The sequence below is a fragment of the Cuculus canorus genome, chromosome 12 (assembly GCF_017976375.1).
Source record: "Cuculus canorus isolate bCucCan1 chromosome 12, bCucCan1.pri, whole genome shotgun sequence".
Classification (NCBI taxonomy): Eukaryota; Metazoa; Chordata; class Aves; order Cuculiformes; family Cuculidae; genus Cuculus; species Cuculus canorus.
Genome location: NC_071412.1, coordinates 1,198,966 through 1,221,586, shown reverse-complemented (window position 1 = coordinate 1,221,586; position 22,621 = coordinate 1,198,966). Strand labels below are relative to the sequence as shown.

The following is a 22,621-nucleotide window of genomic DNA, read 5'->3' as shown; positions in this document are numbered from 1 at the left end:
AACTGGTTTGCCTCAGACCATTTTTTGATCAATACTTTCTACTTCTTCATGTAACAAAGGTTCTGCACTCATCCTCTCTCAAGCCGTCTACATTCAATGCCTTGCAGAGCCTTAGTTACAAACCCCGGGCTCTTGTAGGGCAAAATTAAGAAACTGGAATACTGTAGTGTGTACACTGAAAAGCCTTAATTTTTATTGAACTTATAATTTTGTCTTATATCCATGAGGAAGACTTTCCATCCAATGGCTTTAGGGCAAATTAGGTTTCTGCTAGGAGTTACTGTTCCGACTTCCTTACCAAAATGAATATCAGAAAGAAAAGTGGCCTTCACAACTTTAATTTGGTGACTGACTGGGGATTTGGATGCCCCAGGACTATTTGGAGCTATCCCACGTAATTGCTTATATTCCTTCCCCGTGTGGCATAGAAAATCTTATGGATACTCTTTCCTAGGACAGCACATCAAGACTGCACCAGCAAAGCTGCACGAGTGCAGATTTAGCCTGGCCTATAATCTACTTTTGATCTTGGCAGTAGCCTCCCACTGACATAATTGATAGGTCTGGTTTTAGTTGTGGAGTTCACAGAGCCTAACATTTACGCTCCGACCCATAATTATGTCGAGAATATACACGCATTCCTTCCTGCACAGAGAATAAAAAGCTGCACAACTATATCCTTTGGGAAGAGCATAAAGGTTTCAGTCATCCATCTCTGAAGACAAAATTCCTTTTCAAAGCTTTCCATCACACTGTGCAGCACTTGCTAATATGTTGCCAATCTCCTATATGCATCATACAATGAAGACCAGGGAAAGAACTAGGATATAATTTCATTATCCAGGTGAAAAATGTCCTTCCTTACAACAGTCCAGTTATTGAGGAAGTACTACGCATTATGAGATATGATCAAGATATTTCTTTCATCAGACGTAATGAAGCTGGAGCAAGCAATGTGAGACTTAACATCTTTGTGACTCTCTGCCTCAGGAGGCCAACACAAAGCAGAAGGCTTTTTCAAGTTATTTTATTACAAAAGGGAGTGAGTGATATGCATGCTTAAAACACGCACCAAGGGAATGAGAGGCTGGAAAATATTAAAGTAACCCTCAACCACATTAGCATAGCTTTGATTTGCAAGAACAGTACTGGCAATAAACTTTAGCTTTGTACTGATTTTTTTTAAACTTCCCCATAGTTTCTTGTAATATCCTTTGTTATGTCGAATGTTAACTTCAAATTCAGCATGCAAATGGCCCCGCGTGTTTGATCTGGTCCTGATTTATACAAGAAAACACATTCCGTTTCTTCAAAGGTTGACTGAACAAAGTCCAAGAACTGCAGTCTAAGGATGCTTTTTTGGTTTCAAGTTAGCAGTTGAAGTTAAAAAATGTGATGCTTATGTTGCCTATATTTCAAATTGGTTTACCATAGTAATCCAGAAACCTCACCATGAAAAAACCCTAACAGCTCTGTTATAAAAATATTATTTGAGGGTATTTTTAAAGGCCATCTGATTTGTGATCACCAGAGGAGGAGGATCAGTATTCCTTCAGCTGACCAGAGGGCCTGCCCAGGGGAAAGAACATACTTTTGAAATGTATCGTTTCCTATAGATCCAAGTTTCTGTCACTCAAAGCAGTACAACATTTCTTAAAAGAAATGGAAAAACGAAACCTGTTTCCCAGAAGATATCACAGTAACCACAGCAGCTCATGCACTTTTAGTATATTTATGGCTTATATATATTGTAGCAGTTCCTCCTTTGGCAGCCCAAATTTTTAAGGAAATTTGTTCTCTTCCTTCTGGGACTGAAAGTTATTCTTCTCATGAATCCGTCTGTTCCAGAAAAGGGTCACAATGGCATTTTGCTGTTGCTTGGAAAGCAGGTGACCAGAGCTCCACAGTCCTGAATAACTGAGAAAGTCAGGCATGAGCTGTGCCTTTTGCTGCATCGCCGGGGCCTGCCCCAAGGGTGCCACTAAAAGCAGCAAGAGCCTAAGCATTGCTGGACCTGAGTGTAGGGCATTACGGCACAATTCTCCAGCTGCATATTAGGTGCATTCCTTGTGATACAAGGAGAGCTCTTTAAAAGTCATATTGTTGGGGGGGTTCTTCTCTGCATTCACTAGTCTTAAAGCACTTAATTTGCCTGGGCAAAATCCAAGACCAATTTCCTTAAGAGAAGAATCATAGAAGAGTTTGGGTTGGAAGGGATCTTAAAGGTCATCCAGTTCCAATCCCCCTGCCATGGACAGGGATACCTCCCACTGGATCAGGCTGCCCAAGGCCCATCCAACCTGGCCTTGAACCCTTGCATGGATGGGGCAGCCACAGCTTCCCTGGGCAGCCTGGGCCAGGGCCTCACCACTCTCAAAGTGAACATACTCCTCCTTATGTCTAGTCTAAATCTGCCCGTCTCCAGTTTATACCCATACCCCCTAGTTCTATCACAACAAGCCCTTGTAAACAGCCCCTCTCCAGCTTTCCTGTAGCTCCTTCACGCACTGGAAAGTTGCTATAAGGTTGCTATAAAATCTCCTCGGAGCCTTCTCTTCTCCGGGCTGAACAACCCCAACTCTCTCAGCCTGCTCTTGTACAGGAGGTGCTCCAGCACTCGGATCATCCTTGTAGCCTCCTCTGGAGCCATTCCAACAGCTCCATCTCCTTCTTATGTTGAGGATTCCAAAGCTGAACACAATACTCCAGATGAGGTCTCACAAGAGAGGAACAGAGGGGCAGAATCACCTCCCTTGACGTGCACCACTCCTACTCATATTGAAACTCCGTTGAAACTAAGCAGTCTTGGAGGGAGGTGCTTTTGTTTAGAAATGATAGCATGCATGAACATTTTGCACTTGAATTTTCCTTATCTGGTACATTAGGAAACTGCCCGCATTATACGATATCAGCTATTATGACGTTTGTAGTAACTGAGCAATGTAATTCCGTACTAGTAACTATCACTATGAAGACAAGTTCTTAATATAAAATTGCTTGCATGGCTTTGACTTAGCAAATCACATGCACCGAATGAATGAGGAAACAATGTCTAGATCTTTATTTTCAAGTTATTCTTTAAATTCCTTCTCATCATATTCTGTTGTATCCATTTTGATAAGCACTTAATCTAACATCAGGGAATTTTTTTCTTCAAAGTAACAGAAAGATCTTCACCTAGGAGCAATTCCTTTTGCTTTCTTTTCTTTCTTTTTTGTTTTGTTTTGTTTTATAATATGAAAACCAGACTAACAACTCTCTTGAAAACATATCAGCAGAATACTGGGATACATAGCTCAAAATGTAATCAAATGCAAGCAAAATACTGTATGTCCAAACTTGCCTTCTTAGGCTGTCAAAATTCCTAATGTAGACTGGCTATATGGATTGTGCTCCACACCAGTACTGGTGGCTCTCTATGGATCACAGCTGGAGGCACCTGCCAGCAATATAGCCTGGATAACTTTTGCTATGAGATCTAAAATGTGATACACATATCCTGTAGTTCCAAGTAAGACCTTAATTTCACTATGTATTTTGTTCCTCTTAAAGGGAATAAGTATTACATTGAATGAAACAAAGCCTGGGAAAAGAGATATAAAGAACCGATAGCTAAATTCAAAATAATCTAGAAGCTACATACCAGTTCTTTGAGTTAACCGACTCTGATGAAGTCTAAAATGAAAAATAAAACCATATGTAAATATATATGTTTCTACATGACCTTTCTAAAGAGAAATTTTTCTGGAAATTGCCCTGTTGCCAAACTGTCACTTAATTTGAAATTGATTATTTTCCGAGGAAAGGAATTGGAAGTCAATTAAAATCAGGAATAGTCAGTTCTTTGGAAAGTCAGACCTGAGGTTATGCTAGTTCAAATATTCAAAACCTGTTCTTAGAGTTGCAGTATTTCCTTAAATATTCAGGATTTTTGCTACTGTGAAATTTTCTAAGATTAAGTCATAACAAAAATTATCATCACTTCTCTGGGATCCCAAGGGACACTTCTAAAAGCTTTTATGTAGGCTTTTCTCTTCTTTTCATTAAGAAGTATTATGGAAAATTCCTGCACCTATCTCAAAATTTACATTGCTATGTGGTCTATAAAAATATGACAGCATCCTGAGTTCTCGATTTGAATTTCTTATTTCTGCAGCAAAAAGGAGTGGGAAAATGTGACATTAAATGTTCTGTTCAATACTCAGCCATAAATTTTGAGTAAATGACTCATTCGAATTTTTGTGTTAACTTATCTCTTGATGAATACCATACAGAATGGACAGGCAAAAATAGAGGTAGCATTTTGAGGAATTTGTTTGCTGCCATTTGGAGACTGTCATTTAAAGGCAAATGGAATTCAGTTTTATCTTCTCTTTTGCATTAACAAAACCTTATGTATTTAAAGTATAATAACTTTTGTAGACTTTCACATGGTAATATCACTAATCTGGAACAAACAGACTGGAAGACATTTCTTTAGGAATCAGTATGGCATGTGGCTGTCAGAAATACAACTGCTTTTACTAAAAAAAATTAAGAGGACTAAAATGGTCCAGTAATTAAGGAAAGAAAATTCTAAATTTCCAGTTAGAAATTACATTTAAAATGTGTTTCAGATATACAATTCATGGAACTGAACAAACGTGTATATTTATTAGACTTTCTATACCAAAGTGAAATTACTGTAGTTATAATAAATTATGCATTTGTGCAATATGCAAGTAACATAAAAAATCCACAACATATTTTCCGCTTTTTCATGATGAGAGTTCCCAGAGTTCATTACAAGAAACGTATATATGTAACATAGTGATATTTTAGAAGTAGTACATTGGAATTAGGTGATTTAACCAGACAGAGTGCAGGATTTGACCTAACAAATAGACAGTATAAATCATTTATCCAGTGTTTCCTTTAGTGCAATGTTTTTCAATCTTTTGACTTCCACTTTCCTTTCTTGTTTCCTAGAGGAGGTGAAAGTCCATGAACAGCGAATTCAGACCTACCATGAACGGGTTTGCTTTTCTCAATCCCCTTATGTAACACTTCAGGAAATCGCCCTGAGCCACTGGCGTAGGTTTGAAAGCATTGTGTTAGCAAACTGCAACAAATGAAAAGTTTCTAGTTACATCTAGATTTTAGAGAGTTGTCTTCTACAAGATACCTTAGCTGAAAAACACTAATCTTCACATTTTTAAGAGGGACAGCCAGCTGAACATGAGCCAGCAGTGTGCCCAGGGGGCCAAGGAGGCCAATGGCATCTTGGCTTGGATCAGAAATGGGGTCACCAGCAGGTCCAGGGAGGTGATTCTCCCTCTGTACTCAGCACTGGTGAGACCGCACCTCGAATACTGTGTTCAGTTCTGGACCCCTCACCACAAGAAGGATGTTGAGGCTCTGGAGTGTGTCCAGAGAAGAGAACTAAGCTGGTGAGGGGCTGGAGAACAAGTCTGACGAGGAGCAGCTGAGAGAGCTGGGGTTGTTTAGCCTGGAGAAGAGGAGGCTGAGGGGAGACCTTATTACTCTCTACAACTACCTGAAAGGAGGTTGTGGAGAGGAGGGAGCTGGGCTCTTCTCCCAAGTGACAGGGGACAGGACAAGGGGGAATGGCCTCAAGCTCCGTCAGGGGAGGTTCAGGCTGGATATCAGAAAAAAATTCTTCACAGTAAGAGTCATTGGGCACTGGAACAGCTGCCCAGGGAGGGGGTCGAGTCGCCTTCCCTGGAGGTGTTTAAGGAACAGGTGGATGAAGTGCTGAGGGACATGGTTTAGGGAGTGTTAGGAATGGTTGGACTCGATGATCCAATGGGTCCTTTCCAACCTTGTGATTCTGTGATTCTGTGATTCTGTGACAGGGACTGAATTCTTCAGTGCCTCCCAGAAGCAAAAATACAAATTACAAGAAAGGGGAAGCCAAAACCAGTTTGACAACACCGATTAAAATACTATGAAATCCTAAGGACTTATCCAACCTCTTTCATGTAAAACAACAGGGGAATTGGTATTGTCAGTTCCTCATTGCTCATGTATAGGCGATTCCTGGAGGGTGTGATCCACCATGCTGGACACTACACAAATATGTTGTGAAAGTGTTCCTTTTGTCCAAAAACATTTTTAGTTAATACCAAGTTAAAACACAAGCTTCTAAACTGTGTCTTTAAAAGGGCACCATGACAGACCAGGTCAGGATCTATAAGACTTTTAGTCACCTTTTCAGTTGATTTGCACACGGGTTCTGACACAAAACTGCCAATCCTGCAGGCCTCACTCCAAGCTGAATTCCTGGATTAAACAACAAGCAACAACACTGCCAAAAAAAATCACAGTAAAATTCACTGAGTAATTCAAAATTAAAAATTAAAAAAATTCACTGAGTAAATGTGACCGAACCCTGTGCATTTCCTTCCAGTCCCCAAAGCCTCTTATCCAAGGCTGCATTCACAGTGGACTCTGTGCACGTTTGGGACTCAGCTCTTTTACGCAGCTCATTGCTTTTATCCTGAGATGGAAGGAGATGAGAGGTAGCTGGGTCCCACACACTCAGTGGCAAGGCTCTCTCTCTTCAGACAGCCGACTTGTTTGGAGAACATCCCCCTGGACCCAGGTGGGGTGGTTAGACTCTAAAGGCGAACCCAGACCAACACAGCTAATTCTGTAGGGCTCTCGAGTGCCCTGACCCAGGCTACACAGCCCAGGCTACTGCAGATAAGACAGCTGATTGTGGCAATTTACCGAGATGAGGTGCATCTATGTACCTCTCTATTTCTGTGTAAACCGTCACCCATTAAATTGTTGCCCTCCCATGAACAAAGGAAATTAAATCTTCTCTGTTGATTCGAAGGAATAAAATAAGCCAAAACACTGACTGATACATGTTCCATATCCACTGTGTTTAGAAGAGAATGCAATATGCCTATCTTAATTAATTTGGACTGCTGTGGCCAAACTTCCCAGATACCTTGGACTGAAAAGGCAGACACTTCACACGTATCTTTGCATACGTAGCTCTTTCCAAAAGAACAAGTAAGTAATAGTAGCAGGATCTTTCCATGTGGTCTGCATGCCATTGCAAACCCACAATTTCAGGTTACAGAATATAGTCGAGGTGCTTACCTGAGGCTGATCCAGAACTTGCATTTTCAAGTGTTCCAGCACTGCCAGATTAACTAGCTGCCAGGCACGATCTGCAGAGCAGATTGGACCATCTGTGAGAGAATGAGACAAAAATGGTTCTATCCAACAGTCTGAATTCTTTCTCTGCAGGAAATTTTGGTATGAGATGCTAACGGAATTTGGAAAAATCTAAAAAATATATATAATTCCAAAGTTATAATTAGAACACAGAAAATAAAAGAATACATAACATGGCACTGAGTCCTGCTTGAACCAAGCTAATAGAATCTCCAGGAGAAAGGTTAGCCTCCTGGTTCTGTGCTCTTCCTAAAGGTTGGTGAGAGGGCACTGAAGGCCAGCAGTGGCTGCCCTGGATCTTAGAATCACAGAATCATAGAATCACCAGGTTGGAAAAGACCTCTTGGATCATTGAGTCCAATCATTCCTATTTGCCACTAAACTATGTCCCCAAGAACCTCGTCTACCCATATTTTAAACACCTCCAGGGATGGTGACTCCCCCCCACCCTCCTTGGCAGCCTCTGCCACAGCCCAAAGACCCTTTCTGGGAAATTTTTTTCCTGGTATCCAGTCTGACCCTCCCCTGGTGCAGCTTGAGGCCATTCCCCCTTGTCCTGTCCCCTGTCACTTGGGAGAAGAGCCCAGCTCCCTCCTCTCTACAACCTCCTTTCAGGTATTGTAGAGAGCAATAAGGTCTCCCCTCAGCCTCCTCTTCTCCAGGCTAAACAACCCCAGCTCTCTCAGCTGCTCCTCGTCAGACTTGTTCTCCAGCCCCTTCACCAGCTTCGTTCTCTTCTCTGGACACACTCCAGAGCCTCAACATCCTTCTTGTAGCGAGGGGCCTGGAATTGAACACAGGATTTGAGGTGCAGCCTCTCCAGTGCTGAGTACAGGGGCAGAATCACCTTCCTGCTCCTGCTGGCCATACCGTTTCTGATGCCATTGGCCCTTCTTGGCCCCCTGGGCACACTGCTGGCTCATGTTCAGTCAGCTGTCAACCAGCACCCCCAGGTCCTTCTCCTCCGTGCAGCTCTCCAGCCGCTCTTCCCCCAGTCTGTAGCGCTGCATAGGGTTGTTGTGCCCCAAGTGCAGGATCCGGCATTTGGCCTTGTTGAACCTCATGCCATTGGTCTCAGTCCATCAATCCAGCCTGTTCAGATCCCTTTGGAGCCACCCTACCCTCCAGCAGATCCACACTTCCTCCCAACTTAGTATCATCTGCAAACTTGCTAACAGTGCCACAGCACAGAGTGAATAAACATGCAGACACGGAGGTACAGTTCTGTTGTGCCACAGCAAGTAAGGGCTTAGACAGATTTGCATGCCACAGATGAGGCCTTTGCAATGGGTGCCTTCTCCATAGTAAATGCATTTTAGACGGCTTAGCTATTCTCTGATCATCATAAACCTACTGGCTTGAAAATCACAGGATCAGACATCTGCTTAGCCCTCCAAGTTATTCAACAAATAACATGTCACTGCTTAAGATTTCAGGAGAGACAACTATCAGGATCCCCAGTAGTCAGAAGCCCTAGAAAAGCAAGCACAGATGAAAACTGTTGGAACAGGTCCAGAGGAAGCTACAAAGATGATGAGAGGGCTGGAGCGCCTCCCATACTAGGACAGGCTGAGAGAGTTGGGGTTGTTCAACCTGGAGAAGAGAAGGATCCAAGGAGATCTTATAGTGACCTTCCAGTGCCTGAAGGGGCTACAAAAAAGCTGGGGAGGGACTGTTTGCAAAGGCTTGTGGGGATAGGACGAGGGGGGATGGGGATAAACTGGAGAGGGGCAGATTCAGACTGGACATTAGGAAGAATTTCTTCACCATGGGGGTGGTGAGACAATAGAACAGGTTGCCCAGGGAAGCTGTGGCTGCCCCATCCGTGGAGGTGTTCAAGGCCAGGTTGGATGGGCCTTGGGCAGCCTGAGCCAGTGGGAGGTGTCCCTGCCCATGGCAGAGGGGTTGGAACTGGATGATCTTTAAGGTCCCTTCCAACCCAAACTATTCTATGATTCCTAACTGCAATTGAGGCCAGGTTAGAGGCATGAACTCAAGCAAATGCAGGAATCGGAGCAGAAGAAGGGAGCCTGTGTGCAAAGAAATCTGAGTTTGTTGTTGGCCGTAGCAGCAAAAAGCCTGAAGTTATCTACTGCAGCAGCTGATGAGGACGCAACCCTCCTTGGTGGGTGTCACTGTCTTGCTGTGAATGGAGCCTTGGCAGACCACACCCTTTGCTGACAACAACCAATATTTACCCAAACCCCACAGAAAGTTGACCAGTCCATACGAATACAACAACAACAACAACAAAAAAAAGGCAGCCAGAAACTTTTTGGAGCTGTTATTTTCATTAGAAGGAAAACATCTGCCCCGCTGCATGTGCAGGATCCCAATAGATGCGGGCAGGTGGTGGAGGGAGCAGTGTCCCAGTGCAAAGGACCAAAGCTGAGCTACAGCCAAACAGCACAGGGAATGGCTCTTTGCCTCCCTGCATTTGCAGTCTGCCCTGGTAATCGGTGTGGTCTGAAAACAATAAATTCAAAGTTAAAGTTTTTGATGTGGGAACATATAACTGTGTGTAGGAAAATGTATTCTGTTCACATTTATATTTGTTTAACAGGCGCTCATTTCAAAGTGAGTTCTGAGACATAAAAATAGCAGAAATATGCAAGGGGAAAAAAATCAACATATTTCTTAAGCTTTGCTTCCATCTGTTAGATTGAAGTATTCAGTTCTATACAAAACTATTACTTTGACTTGTACAGCACCTTTCCTCCAGAAAATACAACGTCATTTACAGAGGATTCATTCAGCCTCACCACACTCTAGAAAAGTTAAGTACTATTAAACTCCCTGTAGCAAATGGGACATCTGAGCCTCTGGAAAGTTGAGGGAATTACATATGAGCTAACAGAAAACTTGGGACGCAGAAAGAAACCAAATCTGAGCACCTGGTTCCTGATGTGATATTTTAGACACTAGGTACTATGTTACTATTGTGGAATTGTTTAAAGACGTTTCTTAACAGACAACAAAACTGCTCAAAGAAAAACAGTTTGAGAAAGCAAAGTTCACTTTTCCTCATGTTTTAGCTTTCTAATCGGTAAGCATTATTAACGGTGGCATTAAATACACCATTTTGGGGGCTATTTTTTACCAATTTTGGCTGATGCTGCACAGGACGTGGTACATTATTTTTCCAAGGGAACTCCTTTTAACAGTGACCAATCCTACAGTCAGTGGCAAACACATAGAGATTGCTTGGAAACCTCAGAGTCAATTGAGTTTGAACCATGGCTCACCAACGTCAGGGAGGAAGTAAAGAATAAGAGAGAGAATTGCCAATAGATAAAAACACTGAAAGGCAGAGAAAATTAATTCTCAGCAGCATGGAGTATTGGAGACAGAACAAAAGTAAAGACAAAACAGCTGGAAGCTACAATACTCACTGCCATGCTATTAGAATCGGTCATTAATACCTTTTAAATAAATGTATAGCAACAGTCTTTGATGACCTGCTGTAGCGCAGCTGAATTTTTAAGCCACATTTCTAGAGAACAGGTAAAATTTGTCTTTCCTTTTGCTATTTACAAGACAGGTAATGGCAGCAGAATCTTACCGTAGGTTGCAGCAATGACTTTGCTGCAGCGTAGAATTAGCCCATACCAGGAAAGTTTGCCCCAACAGCCTTCTGACAACACTGTGTAAACTGACCAGACAAAGGGAGAGGAAGGGAATCTTCTCAGTATTAGATCAAAATCTGAGACAACCTCAGCATTGTGAATATAAATGCAACTGTCATGGTGAAAGAGATCTGAATTACAGTACTCTGTAATTCAGACCTGACTGCCGAATCTATGTCTCAAAAATGGACCTTTATTTAGAAATCCCAAACCAGCAGTTTTTGAGCATGTGCCTACTCTTAAAGAAAAAAACTTAATTGAACTTTTTAGAATGGATGAATTAAATCCCTGAAGACCAAAAGAAGGACTGGAAGATAAATGTCTCTATCCTTATCCTTCTTCCAGCATCAGCCACAGAGATACGGCTGTGGTCATAACCAGGGATGCCTTCTTAGTGTTCAGAAAAGAAACATCTAAATGGCACTCTAGTAGAAAAACAAACCCTTCAAAATCAAAATGAAATAGTAATTTTCCAACTAAATCATGTCCTAGAACTTAGCAAGTACCTCTCAGCCTTCAAGAATACAAAATAAATTGTATGAATGCACTTTAACACTTCAAAGACTGAAGGGGTCAATGAACTGCAGCTTACATTAGGGATACATTTTGTGACTACATCCTGCTCCGTCACTGAAAGATGGTTGAATTGCTCCGGGTGGGATGAACTGTTGTAACAGCCTTGTCTGACTCCTGTATAAACTCTTAGCACTTGAGCCAAAGAGGAGGTACTTGGGGGTCACAAGGTCGTTACTGCAGCAGATGACAGAATCCTGGTATTCCACTCACCTGAAAGTGTGCAACTGTAGCTTCAGAAATCTACTCTTAGCATGGTACTTGTAATTCTTGATGGTGGCTTTACAGTTCTTTTCAGTAACTATGTTCAATTCTTAAGTATCTCTCTTACCTTAAAGAAAGTTTCTGAGCTCTCAAGTCACTTTTACAGGATACCGTACCTGTCTTTTAATATTGTACTGGATATCGTTGTTCTGTCTCAGAAAGCACTGCGGATTTCTGCAAACAGAATTTCCTTTTCTGGTGCAAGCTCACACTGAACACAGAGGAAAAAACAAGGAAAATAATAATTGAAGTGATCTCCAAATCCCAGGTCTTTAATGTCATATATCAAATACCTGTATGTATGTGAGTGAGAAATGAAGGCTGACATTCAACCCTGAATAAATAGATATGAAGGAAACATGAGAGTTTGCTTTACGCAGCAAATTGCATATGCATTTGCAACACGTGTTATGGGCAGAGCCACTGTTATGCTTGCTTCCTGCTCGTCTTTTGTCTCCGAACAATGTTACTGGAAGAAAAGCTGTCCTGTCATTTTATGTGAGTGGGTCTGTGGCAACTCTCTTGGTTATCAACCTTATTTCTCCCACAGTGCTCGCCCAGTCGCTCAGCTTCAGCACTTTGCTCAGCTTCCTCTTCAAAGCAAAGGCGCTTCTCAGGCACCGCATTGAACCAGAGCTACTTAAAAGCCACAAGCACAAAATGGTCATTTGGCAAAGAATATTATTGTTATGCAACCGATATCATCAGACTTTCTCAATTAGCACTTGTGTTTGTAGCATATGCTCAAGAGTTTGTTTGCAATGCACTTGGCTGCAATAAGTGTGACTCCCAGATGGAGAAATAGCTTTGTCTAATCCATGTTGCCCCCCGTGAAATGTTTCCACATACAAATGAAGGGACACGGTGTGAAAAAAAGAAAGTGGAGCTAGAGAAAACACCCTGGTGGGGGTTCTTTTTAATTATATCCCTGGTCTTTTGGCTTATTCCTTAATGGTAAAAAAGAATACCACAGATGGAGGGTGGGTGTTAAAGGCCCGTTGAATACTGGACTTTTACTAATCTGTTATAACAGGAAACATCTGCACTAAATTCTGTGTTTAATAGCTCTTCTTGTTTCTCATTTCAGTTGTGGAACATCAGTATTTACAGGACACCACCAAGAAATTCTTTGAATTCTTGGTCACAGTCACTTCAAGACTAATACAGATTTTGTTGCGGTGAATAATTTCAATAACAGTTGATTTTGGAATGTCAATGTACTTTAGCACTTACCCTATGATTAATCCAGAAGTCAAAGATTTGCAATTCCAGAACTAGCAGAGAAATAAGTATTTCAATTAGTAGACTGCTTTAATTTCTATTTACGTGAACAAAGTCAACTCTTCTTCTACCATTCTGTGTCCATGCAGTTCAGCTTCCCCACTGCTTGCATTATCTCCTGACCAAGCTGATTTCCAATATACAATTGTCATGAAACAAAAAATGGATCACTCACACTGAATTTTATCTAGTACAACATACAGGGGAAATCTTCAAAGAGGAATAGCCTTCTCTAAGAAACCTGTTTCTCAAATGAGCTCCGCTAAATATCTACCATACCTCTCCAAATAACCCATTCCTACCTTCTTCTGCCCATCCAAGAACAACAATGAGGCATATATTTTCTGTATGTAGTCCTCTCTTTAATTAGATGAAATGTGGTTTTGGTAATAAAGAAAACCATTGTGGGACTGAAGGGAAGAGCATCCTCCCACCCAGCAGCCAGGAGGGAGGGAATGGGAATGCAAAAGGCAACCTGACTGCACAAACTATCTGGAAACTATCTAGAAGCATCTTCCATTGCTTGAGGGGTTCTGCCAAAGCGTTGGTCTAAGGACTTCTCTGCTTTTTTTGCTGTTTTCTTGTGAACTGAATTGGGATTATCAGGGGATTGACAGGGCATACGCAGGGAGATACTGCCAGGCCATCCTCCTCCAGCTTTAATTTGTGACATTTTACTCGCCATCTGAGCATATGCATTACTCAGCCAGCCATGCAAAACTGCACTTAATCATTCCTACCTAGAGGCACATTTGGTCTTTTCATTTTAAGATATCAACTTGTATTTAAGTGGCTGGGTGGTACATGGTTTACAATTTGAAATAAATTTGGTGCTCATGAAAGAGTCCAAGACTCTTCAGTGTCAAGGAATGACAAGTGATCCATAGTTTCCACCTGGCAAAAGCTTTTCCTACACATTCCCTCAGGGGCCTAAAGTATAATCTGCAGATAATACACTGCTAATTACAAGCTGCAATCCAACAGTAGTATTCTTTAATGGTGTCGATTTGCAGAACACTTCCAGTCACTTGGGATAAAAAGTAATTCCATGCTAGTCCTGTAGCCCTACCCTCAGAAATAAACCAGAAAATTTTAGATATGTTCATCCTAGCATAAAGTTGTGCGTTTTCCAGAAAAGCTTGCAACCAGCATAATCCTGATAAAGTCCAGTCCCAAGGAACGCATCTTCCATCGCTGCAGGAGGAAGGGTGAGAAGCCACACTGAACTTTCAAATGCTCTTGTTACACATGCAGAATTGCCAAGGATAAAAGGAGGCAGCTGATTACAAAATCTGCTGATATAAATCCTATTAAAAAGATCACATTGCTTGTCACAAATCCATTAAGGTTGGTCAAACTGATTCAAATCTATATGTCAAACAGAACATGAACCTAAGTTGAAATATTAAGGTTCAAAAAGGTTAAACACTTGCAATATTGTTTTACTGCTCCTTTCTTCTGCCTAGCTCCAGACATTTTTGAAAGGCAAAGCTCCTGAAAATATTTTCAGGCAGTATTTCAGACCAGACTTTCAGAAAGTTTGGAGAAGGTTTTAAATGTATGTTTATCCTAACTGATGCTCAAAGTATTTAAGGCTTCTTCATCCCTCAAGTAAGCCAATTTTCTATCCTATAATCTTCTCTAATCTTGTAGAAATGTAGGAACTGCCACAATACATTAGATGTAATGGTCTTCCCAATCCAGTATCTAAGTTCTGCTAAGACCAGCAAGAGCCTGTTTGTTTCAGGCCCTGGAACAAACAAAGCATTTGGGGTCAATAATTAACCACCTCAAACAGCCCGTTTCCCCCACCATACTTGCTCATACTCCCATTCTTTACACTCGTTAATACTAACTACAATATTGCAATGCCGAAAGCCAGGACACGCTTGCTCCCAAGTTGGAGCAAGGAGACACCAGGGTGAGGTGATGCCTTTTTTGGGTGAGTTTGGGTTTTTCAGCCTAGGTCTTCAATATTGCTCCTGAAAGTGCCTCCTGGCTCTGGTGTCCAGAACCACTTGTTTCAGACACAGGTGTTGAAAGTCATGCAGTCATTGGGTACAAAAGAAATGCTTGTCCAGAAATATTTTTAACTACTGATGAGATTGGCTGTGCTGTAAGGACTTTTGTCTATTCAGATAACAGGTTTGTGCTTCTCATTGATTTTCCTTATTATCAAAGAGATTTTTGTTTCATTGTTCAGAGCTATTTGTTTGTATCTACTCTGTGTATTTTAATCCTATTCTTCTTCCTTCAGCTTTCTTCTCTGTTTTTTCTTCCCTTTTCATAAAGACTCAATTTCAGTGACAGCAGCTCCACAGAGATCCAGGATTTGCTCTCGGGAGTATGTTAACTCCTAAGAGTCGTCATCAATCAGCACTTGAATATTTAATGTCTTTCAAGTTCCTTTACTTTGGCATGGTTCTCTGCCTTTTGTTCTAAGTGCTTTCAAGCGTATCTTCTTCAAATACATTGCCTACAATAAGCCCTAGTTGTCTTGTTCTTGCTGTCTTCTTTATTCATAAGAACCATCAATCAATATCTGAAACAAGTGTGCTTTCTATTTGTTGTTAAGAAGTCTCCCTCCTAAGTACAGTAGGGAAAGGGAAGGGGGAGAGCATTGTTGGTTTTACCGTGTATTCATCTCTTTCAGATGTGCTTCTGTTTGATGTGAGGGAGGTGAACAAGCAAGGCAGCTTCAAAAGGCATTGCACTTGTGTTGTTTTTGTTAAAACCATAAAGTTCAATCGCTACAGGGAGGGGAGGAAAAGAGCTTGTGTTGGGTCCTAGTCTTCCAATGAGGTTTGTTGTACATGTTTAGCTCTTTCTTACACAGCCACAGGAAGGAAAGGAACACTGCAGTTTCCAAAAGCACATCCTTTCTTTATAGTATTGACACCGCAGTCCTGATTCATGGAAGCTTTCTTACTCGTTATGCTCACAGCTCTATGAATTAAATTGCTTTAATGACGATAAATCCAATGCAAAATTTTACAGACCATACAATCACCTCTGAAACAGGGCACTGACAACAGTCGAAGTCAAAAATAAGATGGAACGCTGGTAGAAAAAGACTCTGCTGCTGTACTACCCTTTCCAGTAGCGTATAACCGTGCAGAAATTATCTCAGTCTACTGAAGAATAGAAGTAATTGTAATGAAAGGAGCAGGGACCAGGCCACCTCCTAACCTATTTAAAGACAGGAGTAATATGCAAACACACAATTTTCTGCACATAATGCAAGTGCCTGGGCAGCCCAGATTTGTTGGGATTTGTTCTCTCCTTTTATTTGTTTCATCTATTCTGTGTTTTTCTGATTTGTTAAGCTCTCAGACATACCCCAAATGAACACAGTGTACCCATGACGAAGACAGACAGGCAAATAAGCCAAGAAAAATGAGAAATTTAGGATATGGAGGGGAATGGCAGCAGGTTCCCGCCCAGTGCAGCAGGTGTGTCTCCACTATTTCAACCTCAGCCTCACAGGTTCCCTTGTAGAATAGAATACCATAGCTTGGTTGGAAAAGATCTTTGAGATTATCAAGTCCAGCCGTACCTGCTCACCACTAAATCATGTCCCCAAGCACTTCATCTCCCCATCTTTTAAAGGGGGAATGTCTTGAAATTGGAAAGCAGAAGATTTAGGCTAGACATTAGGAAGAGATCCTTCATGATGAGGGTGGTGAGGCCTTGGCCTAGTGGAGTTGTGGATGCCTCCTCTCTGGAAGTGTACAAGGTCAGGCTGAATGGGGCTTTGAGCAGCCTGATCCAGTGGGAGGTGTCCCTGCCCGTGGCAGGGTGTTGGAACTAGATGATCTTCTAAGATCCCTTCCAACCCAAACTATTCTATGATTCTATGAAATACCTACAGGGATGGTGGCTCGACCACCTCCTTGGGCAGCCTCTGCCAGTGCTTGATAACTGAGCAGTTCCAGTGTCTCTTCTCCCAAGCGAAAGGTGACAGGATGAGAGGGAATGGACTGAAGTTGCACCAGGAGGTTTATATTGGACATTAGGAAAAAAATTCTTCACTGAAAGGGTTCTCAGGCACAGGCAGAGGCTGCCCAGGGAGGTGGTGGAGTCACCATCCCTGGAGGTGTTTAAAAGATGGGCAGATGAAGTGCTCAGGGATATGGTTTAATAGTGGAGAGGTACGGTTGGACTCAATGATCTCAAAGGTCTTTTCCGACCAAGCAATTCTATGAAGAAAGAATATTCCTTTAAGGCAACTAAACAAGTAATGCATTGATACAAAAAGCAATAAGCTAACATTGAAGGAAAGAAGCTAAAAAATACCTTTTTAAAAAAAGTTGGAAGTAGGAGTAGATGACCCACTTATTGTACAATCATATTTATGCTTGGCAGTTAATAATAAGCAATAACAATAACAAGCAGAATAAGTTCTGGATTAAAAAATTCCATTAAAAATTCAACCACATAAAAATTTTCTTGCTCTATAACCTCAGATGTATTAGCATAACTATCACATGAATTTTTTTTTCAGATGCCAGTGGGTAATCGTAGGAACACAGGGTGGATCCTCAGCTGGTGAAAATCATTAGAGCTGCACAGAAGCCAATTTATGCCAGCTGAAGTTCTGGCCCATAAAATCACTTCTAAACATGAAAGAACATCTTGTACTACAGTGTTATTGGTCTTCAGGTGATTGAAAACCATCTTGATGTGCAGTGTGGTCTCAGGAAAAAAACAAGACTGTATGCCTGACAGATTTCTGCTCTGTGTTCCTTTATTTAATTTGATTAGAACTATATAGTGAAGCAAAAGCTTGCATGATACAATGTGCCATTAGTCACATGCTGCCTCTCATAGTGAAACCATCAATTTTATTATAGATGTGACTATGTGCAAGAGGTCCAACTATAATTGGAACATTAGCCAAGAAGCAGATGGGGTTTCTGATTAGAGTATACCTCCTGGGTGTATGGTGTACAAGCAGCATCACTAGCGGAAGAGAGAAGGCTATCAAGCTCTTTTATTGTATATGCAAACTAGATATAAACACAGCAACATAAGCTAGAAGCAACATAAGCTGCCCAGGGAGGTGGTCGAGTCGCCTTCCCTGGAGGTGTTTAAGGAACGGGTGGATGAAGTGCTTAGGGACATGGTTTAGGGAGTGTTAGGAATGGTTGGACTCGATGATCCAGTGGGTCCTTTCCAACCTTGTGATTCTGTGATTCTGTGATTCTGTGAAGTTTGGGTTTGGACACTTTGTTATTTAAGGAAGACTGTATTTCATGCAAAGTATGAAATATTAGGCAAAGCACTAGTCTCCATGCAATACAAAATATGTGTTCAGTCTGGATTATCTATTTTTAAATTTAATACCAGAAAAAAAAAAAAAGCCATATCATTACAGTAGGTGTGAGCGATTTAAATGTGGGAAACGGAGTAATCTGCAAATACCAGGTGTTACAGAAAACAGAGATCAGATCTACTTACTTGGTAGAATAATAACTTCTTTTTAATGGATCCTTTAAATTTTATGGTTAATATATTCAAACCTTAAATTTAAGAAGTTAATTTCAGACTTTTTTTGAGAATTAAGGTTTTTGCAAATACAAAACTATCCATTTGCCTTACCCAGAGCACAAGTAACAAACATACCAAGTTCTAAACATTCCACATACTCTTGAAAGTCACATCAGGACACCATGTAGCTTCCATATTCCTGGTTTCATTTTCCTACATCAATCTTCCAGCCTTCTTTATAGTCCTGGAGGTTTCTGTTCCCTGATTTTCCAGTAGTTGTGTTGCCTTCAGCTCCTGGAAATTTTGTCATTGCCAGTGGTCCAGAACTGTAGCAGAGCAGTCTCACAGTTCACATTGCCCTGGTGGAGCAGCAGATACCTCCTAGTATCTCAGAAGTAATCAGTTTAACTCAGACAGCATTCTCTGTGATCAACCAGGAGACTAATATGAAGCCTCAGTGCACCTTCTTTTTTCCAGAGGATCCCCTTACTTCTGCAGTGATTTTCACCAAGAATATTTCAGCTCCCCTTCACAGCCTTTCATACAGATTCAAATGTAAGTAACTCCGCAGCAAGTAACTCCGAGTAGTTAGCGCATAGTCCCTTCTGATAAATACCTGTCTCCATGTTTTCCATTCCTATAGTGTACTGGACTCTTTCTTGTATACTTTTTATCTAGGGAATTAATTCCTAAACTAATTTAGGTTATGTATTCACAAACTATTATATATGCTAAACAAACATAACAATTAAACAAGCTGAGAGAGCTGCTCAAACAAAGTAGGTAACTTCAACTTGCAGCTGGTGGAAGCGGCTGGAGAACAAGTCTTACGAGGAGCGGTTGAGGGACCTAGGGTTGTTTAGCCTGGAGAAGAGGAGGCTGAGAGGAGACCTCATCACTGTCTACAGCTCCCTGAAAGGAGGTTGTGGTGAGGTGGGTGTTGGTCTCTTCTCCCAAGTGATAGGACGAGAGGGAATGGCCTCAATTTGCGCCAGGGGAGGTTGAGATTGGACATTAGGAAAGATTTCTTTACTGAAAGGGTTATCAAGCACTGGAACAGGCTGCCCAGGGAGGTGATTGACATAATGGAGTTATTTAACTGACGGGGAGATGAAGTGCTTAAGGATACGATTTAGTAGTGGACAAGTACGGTTGGACTTGATCTCAAAAGTCTTTTCCAACCTAGGGATTCTGTGAGTCTATGATTCATCATGTGATCACATAAACATGTTGAAGGTGGCAAAAGTTATGATTTCAATATTTGGATTCACAGGAAAGCTATTCATTTATATTTTTTTGTCTTCTAACTCTAATGTCCATTACATTGCAGGAGAGCCATTCTTCTCTTTACGAGTAGATGATAAAAGTAATTGGAATTACTCATGTAAATCAAATGGAGAAGAGGCCTAGAGAAAAAATACCCAAACCCACACTCTGAAAACACGTTGTGTCACAATGCTCTAGAGACCACTGGGAGCAGACCCCTCCTCCAGAACACAATCTGCTCTCTGTGGACTAATGTGCCGTAGCATGCAATTTTGTGCTTTGTAAACTCATCTTGAATACACACTGTGGAATCACTTATTCAAATGCTGTACAATTATTCCCACAACACTGCTTAGAGCTTTCACCATTATTGCTGATACTCTGTCAACACTGAAAAAACAAATTAATAATAGCAATGACTGACGCAGGATCGCCAAATGAAGTCATGTAGATAGCAGGGAGAAAGGCAGGTTCCTCCTCCTTTTGCAACTCCTTCTTTTGCCCACTTTTCCTTTCACCACTTTAAGCAATCCTTCATAAGATGTTTATAATGCCATTCTGGTTTACTACGTGGGTTCTCTAGTGCGAAGTAAATCCAGAGATTGATCCCTGTAGTCTTTATTTCCAAACAGTCTCCTCACAAAGACCTAATAGCCTGCTCTGTACATACCACCCTGTTCCTCAACAATTCCTGTCTGCAGAAAACAGGCCTTATACTCTTTCTCCCTTAAATGCTCTCTACTTTCTTGATGACCGTGGCTAGTACCATCATTTAGCCTGTCAGTCAGTTCTGTAATCTTCACATCATCATCAACTTATGTTTTTCTAAGCTCACTGCAAGGCTATGATAAATCACACCAGTTTCCACTAGTGTTAACTTTGCTAAAATACAGCATTTTGTGTTCACCATCACAGTCTAAATTCTTATCCAACTTCTGCCTCCTCTCTCAATTACTGCAAATCCTTTTATTGCTTATGTCCATGAAAAATACTTCTGCGAAGGGTATCAGCCAGTCATTATGATCAGATCACCTCACTTTCTGTGTTCCCTCTTTATTAATATACTTTCACACACACACATACACACACACACTGATCAGTCAGTCTTGACAACACTTTAGATGTTGTTGTGCCAAGATCACTGCCAAGTGTGGTGACTGGTATGACCTTACAGATTGCTTGTAGAGTTTTCTAGCCACCTGCTGTACCCTAAACTCGAGGCTCTTCGGAGTGAGCATGGAAAGGAAGTGATCTGTATTTTTCTCCTTTATTCATGCAACATCCGGCACCATAGTCCACTCTCTATGAAGCATGGTCTTGTATGCCAAAACAATGCATCAGGCACAACAGTGGAGTTTCCTTGCTGAGAATACCTTTTTTTGTAGTCTAACATACCAGTTCTGCTATGGCATATGGATCCCCTGAGACTTACTGTTATAGAAAAGGGTGAAAAAACTTTTAGCTGGGACATTTTAAAATAGCTTTTAATTATAGAGACAATAGAAAATTGGGAAAGTCCTCAGGCTGGTCTGGTATGGCTATCATTTCATACAGTCTAGATTTAGTAATTATGATGAGAGACTTCATAAAAAATGTATGGGTCACTGAATATTCAAAATATGTTTTTTCAAGTTTACAAGCTCTGTTTCTGTCATTTAGTCTTACACAGACAGTTCTAGAGTTCTTAAAATACTGTCTCTGCTATTACCTACATCAAATCCTTAACAAACTAAACTAACCAAAGAATTTACACTATCACCCCCTTTTGAGCACTGGAGGTCTTCTTCATCATTCAGAACCTGGGAGAAACTTTACTGTGCCAGAGACCTACTTCTAAGGCAAACGCGGCAACACTGTCGAAGCACACAAGTGAGGTATAGACCTATCTGGCTAATTATACACTAGCTCAGGTATGCAGGTAGAGAAGGAGGTTGGCAACACTAACCCACATGACAATCCAATGATTAGTGGAATGCAGGTCTATTTGCAGCCCATACTGCCACGGCTACATCATAAATGGCACTTAGTTCCTTTAAAATTAGCCAGAATATGTCTCAAGAACATTGACTCATGTGAGAAAACTGTGATGCTCCAGACTGATGCTAATAAGGCCCAGAGGACAGCATTGCTCCTACATCTACTACATACTCTTCCTAATGATTGTTTTACCAGAAGTGGAGAAAGATGTTGGTGAATAGGCCTCCACTAATGAATTTCTTAGGTCATAAAACCTATTCAGTCAATGTCAAAGGAAGTATTTCGCTATTACCTAAAATCTGGTATCAATTTTATCACTGAAATAAGAGAAGTGTTTATTATGTAGAGAATTTTGATGTTTCCCTTACTGGGATTTGTCTGTGTTAATGAAATGTTTAGATTGAGCTTCAGTGCTTACAGTTATTTTGCAATGTGTTCAGACTGAGCTGCTGACCAACTGAATTCAAGCTGGCTGCCCATGGCCTTTAGCAGTATTTCAGAGAACAAACGCCGTTGATTCCGCTGTGTTCAGAGCTGAGCATTGTTGAGCAAGATAGGAGGATCCAGTCCCAAATTGTTTCTGCCACAAGTGGCATCAAATAAAACAGAAGAATTTGGAACCAGGCAAATTCTGTTTTCACTCCATAAAAGGAAAAACCGGAGCAGTGGACAAGAGAATTCGAGGTTAATGATTAACGGGCAAAGAATTTCTTGCAAAGCTCTGATAACTCTTTCCTTTTCCCATCTCTTGGCAGAATTTAACAGTGCATTCCCCAACTCTCATTCAGAGAAAGAAGAAATGAAAAGTTTGCAACTTCTCTTATTTTTGTTGCTTTCTTTTATCGCCATCCCAGCAAATACATATGGAGGAAAGGAAAAAGGTAATATCTTATCAAACATAAATAGTGATCATGAACTTTAAAAAAAATGTTTATGGTATAAAAATTAAATAA

General features: G+C 41.1%; 1 protein-coding gene across 3 annotated transcripts in view; it reads left to right on the top strand.

The window, feature by feature from the left end:
* Nucleotides 1-14,768: 14,768 nt before the first annotated feature.
* Nucleotides 14,769-22,621, top strand: part of LIPC (lipase C, hepatic type) — a 74,699-nt gene continuing 66,846 nt past the window's right edge. For 2 of the 3 annotated variants that reach the window (XM_054077159.1, XM_054077158.1), the window contains exons 1-2: nt 14,850-14,877; nt 22,424-22,549. In XM_054077159.1, coding sequence (XP_053933134.1) covers nt 14,865-14,877; nt 22,424-22,549 — 139 coding nt within the window. In that variant the 5' untranslated portion in view covers nt 14,850-14,864. Of the gene's footprint in view, nt 14,878-22,423; nt 22,550-22,621 lie in introns of all 3 variants that reach the window. The other variant, XM_054077160.1, reaches the window with a different exon arrangement.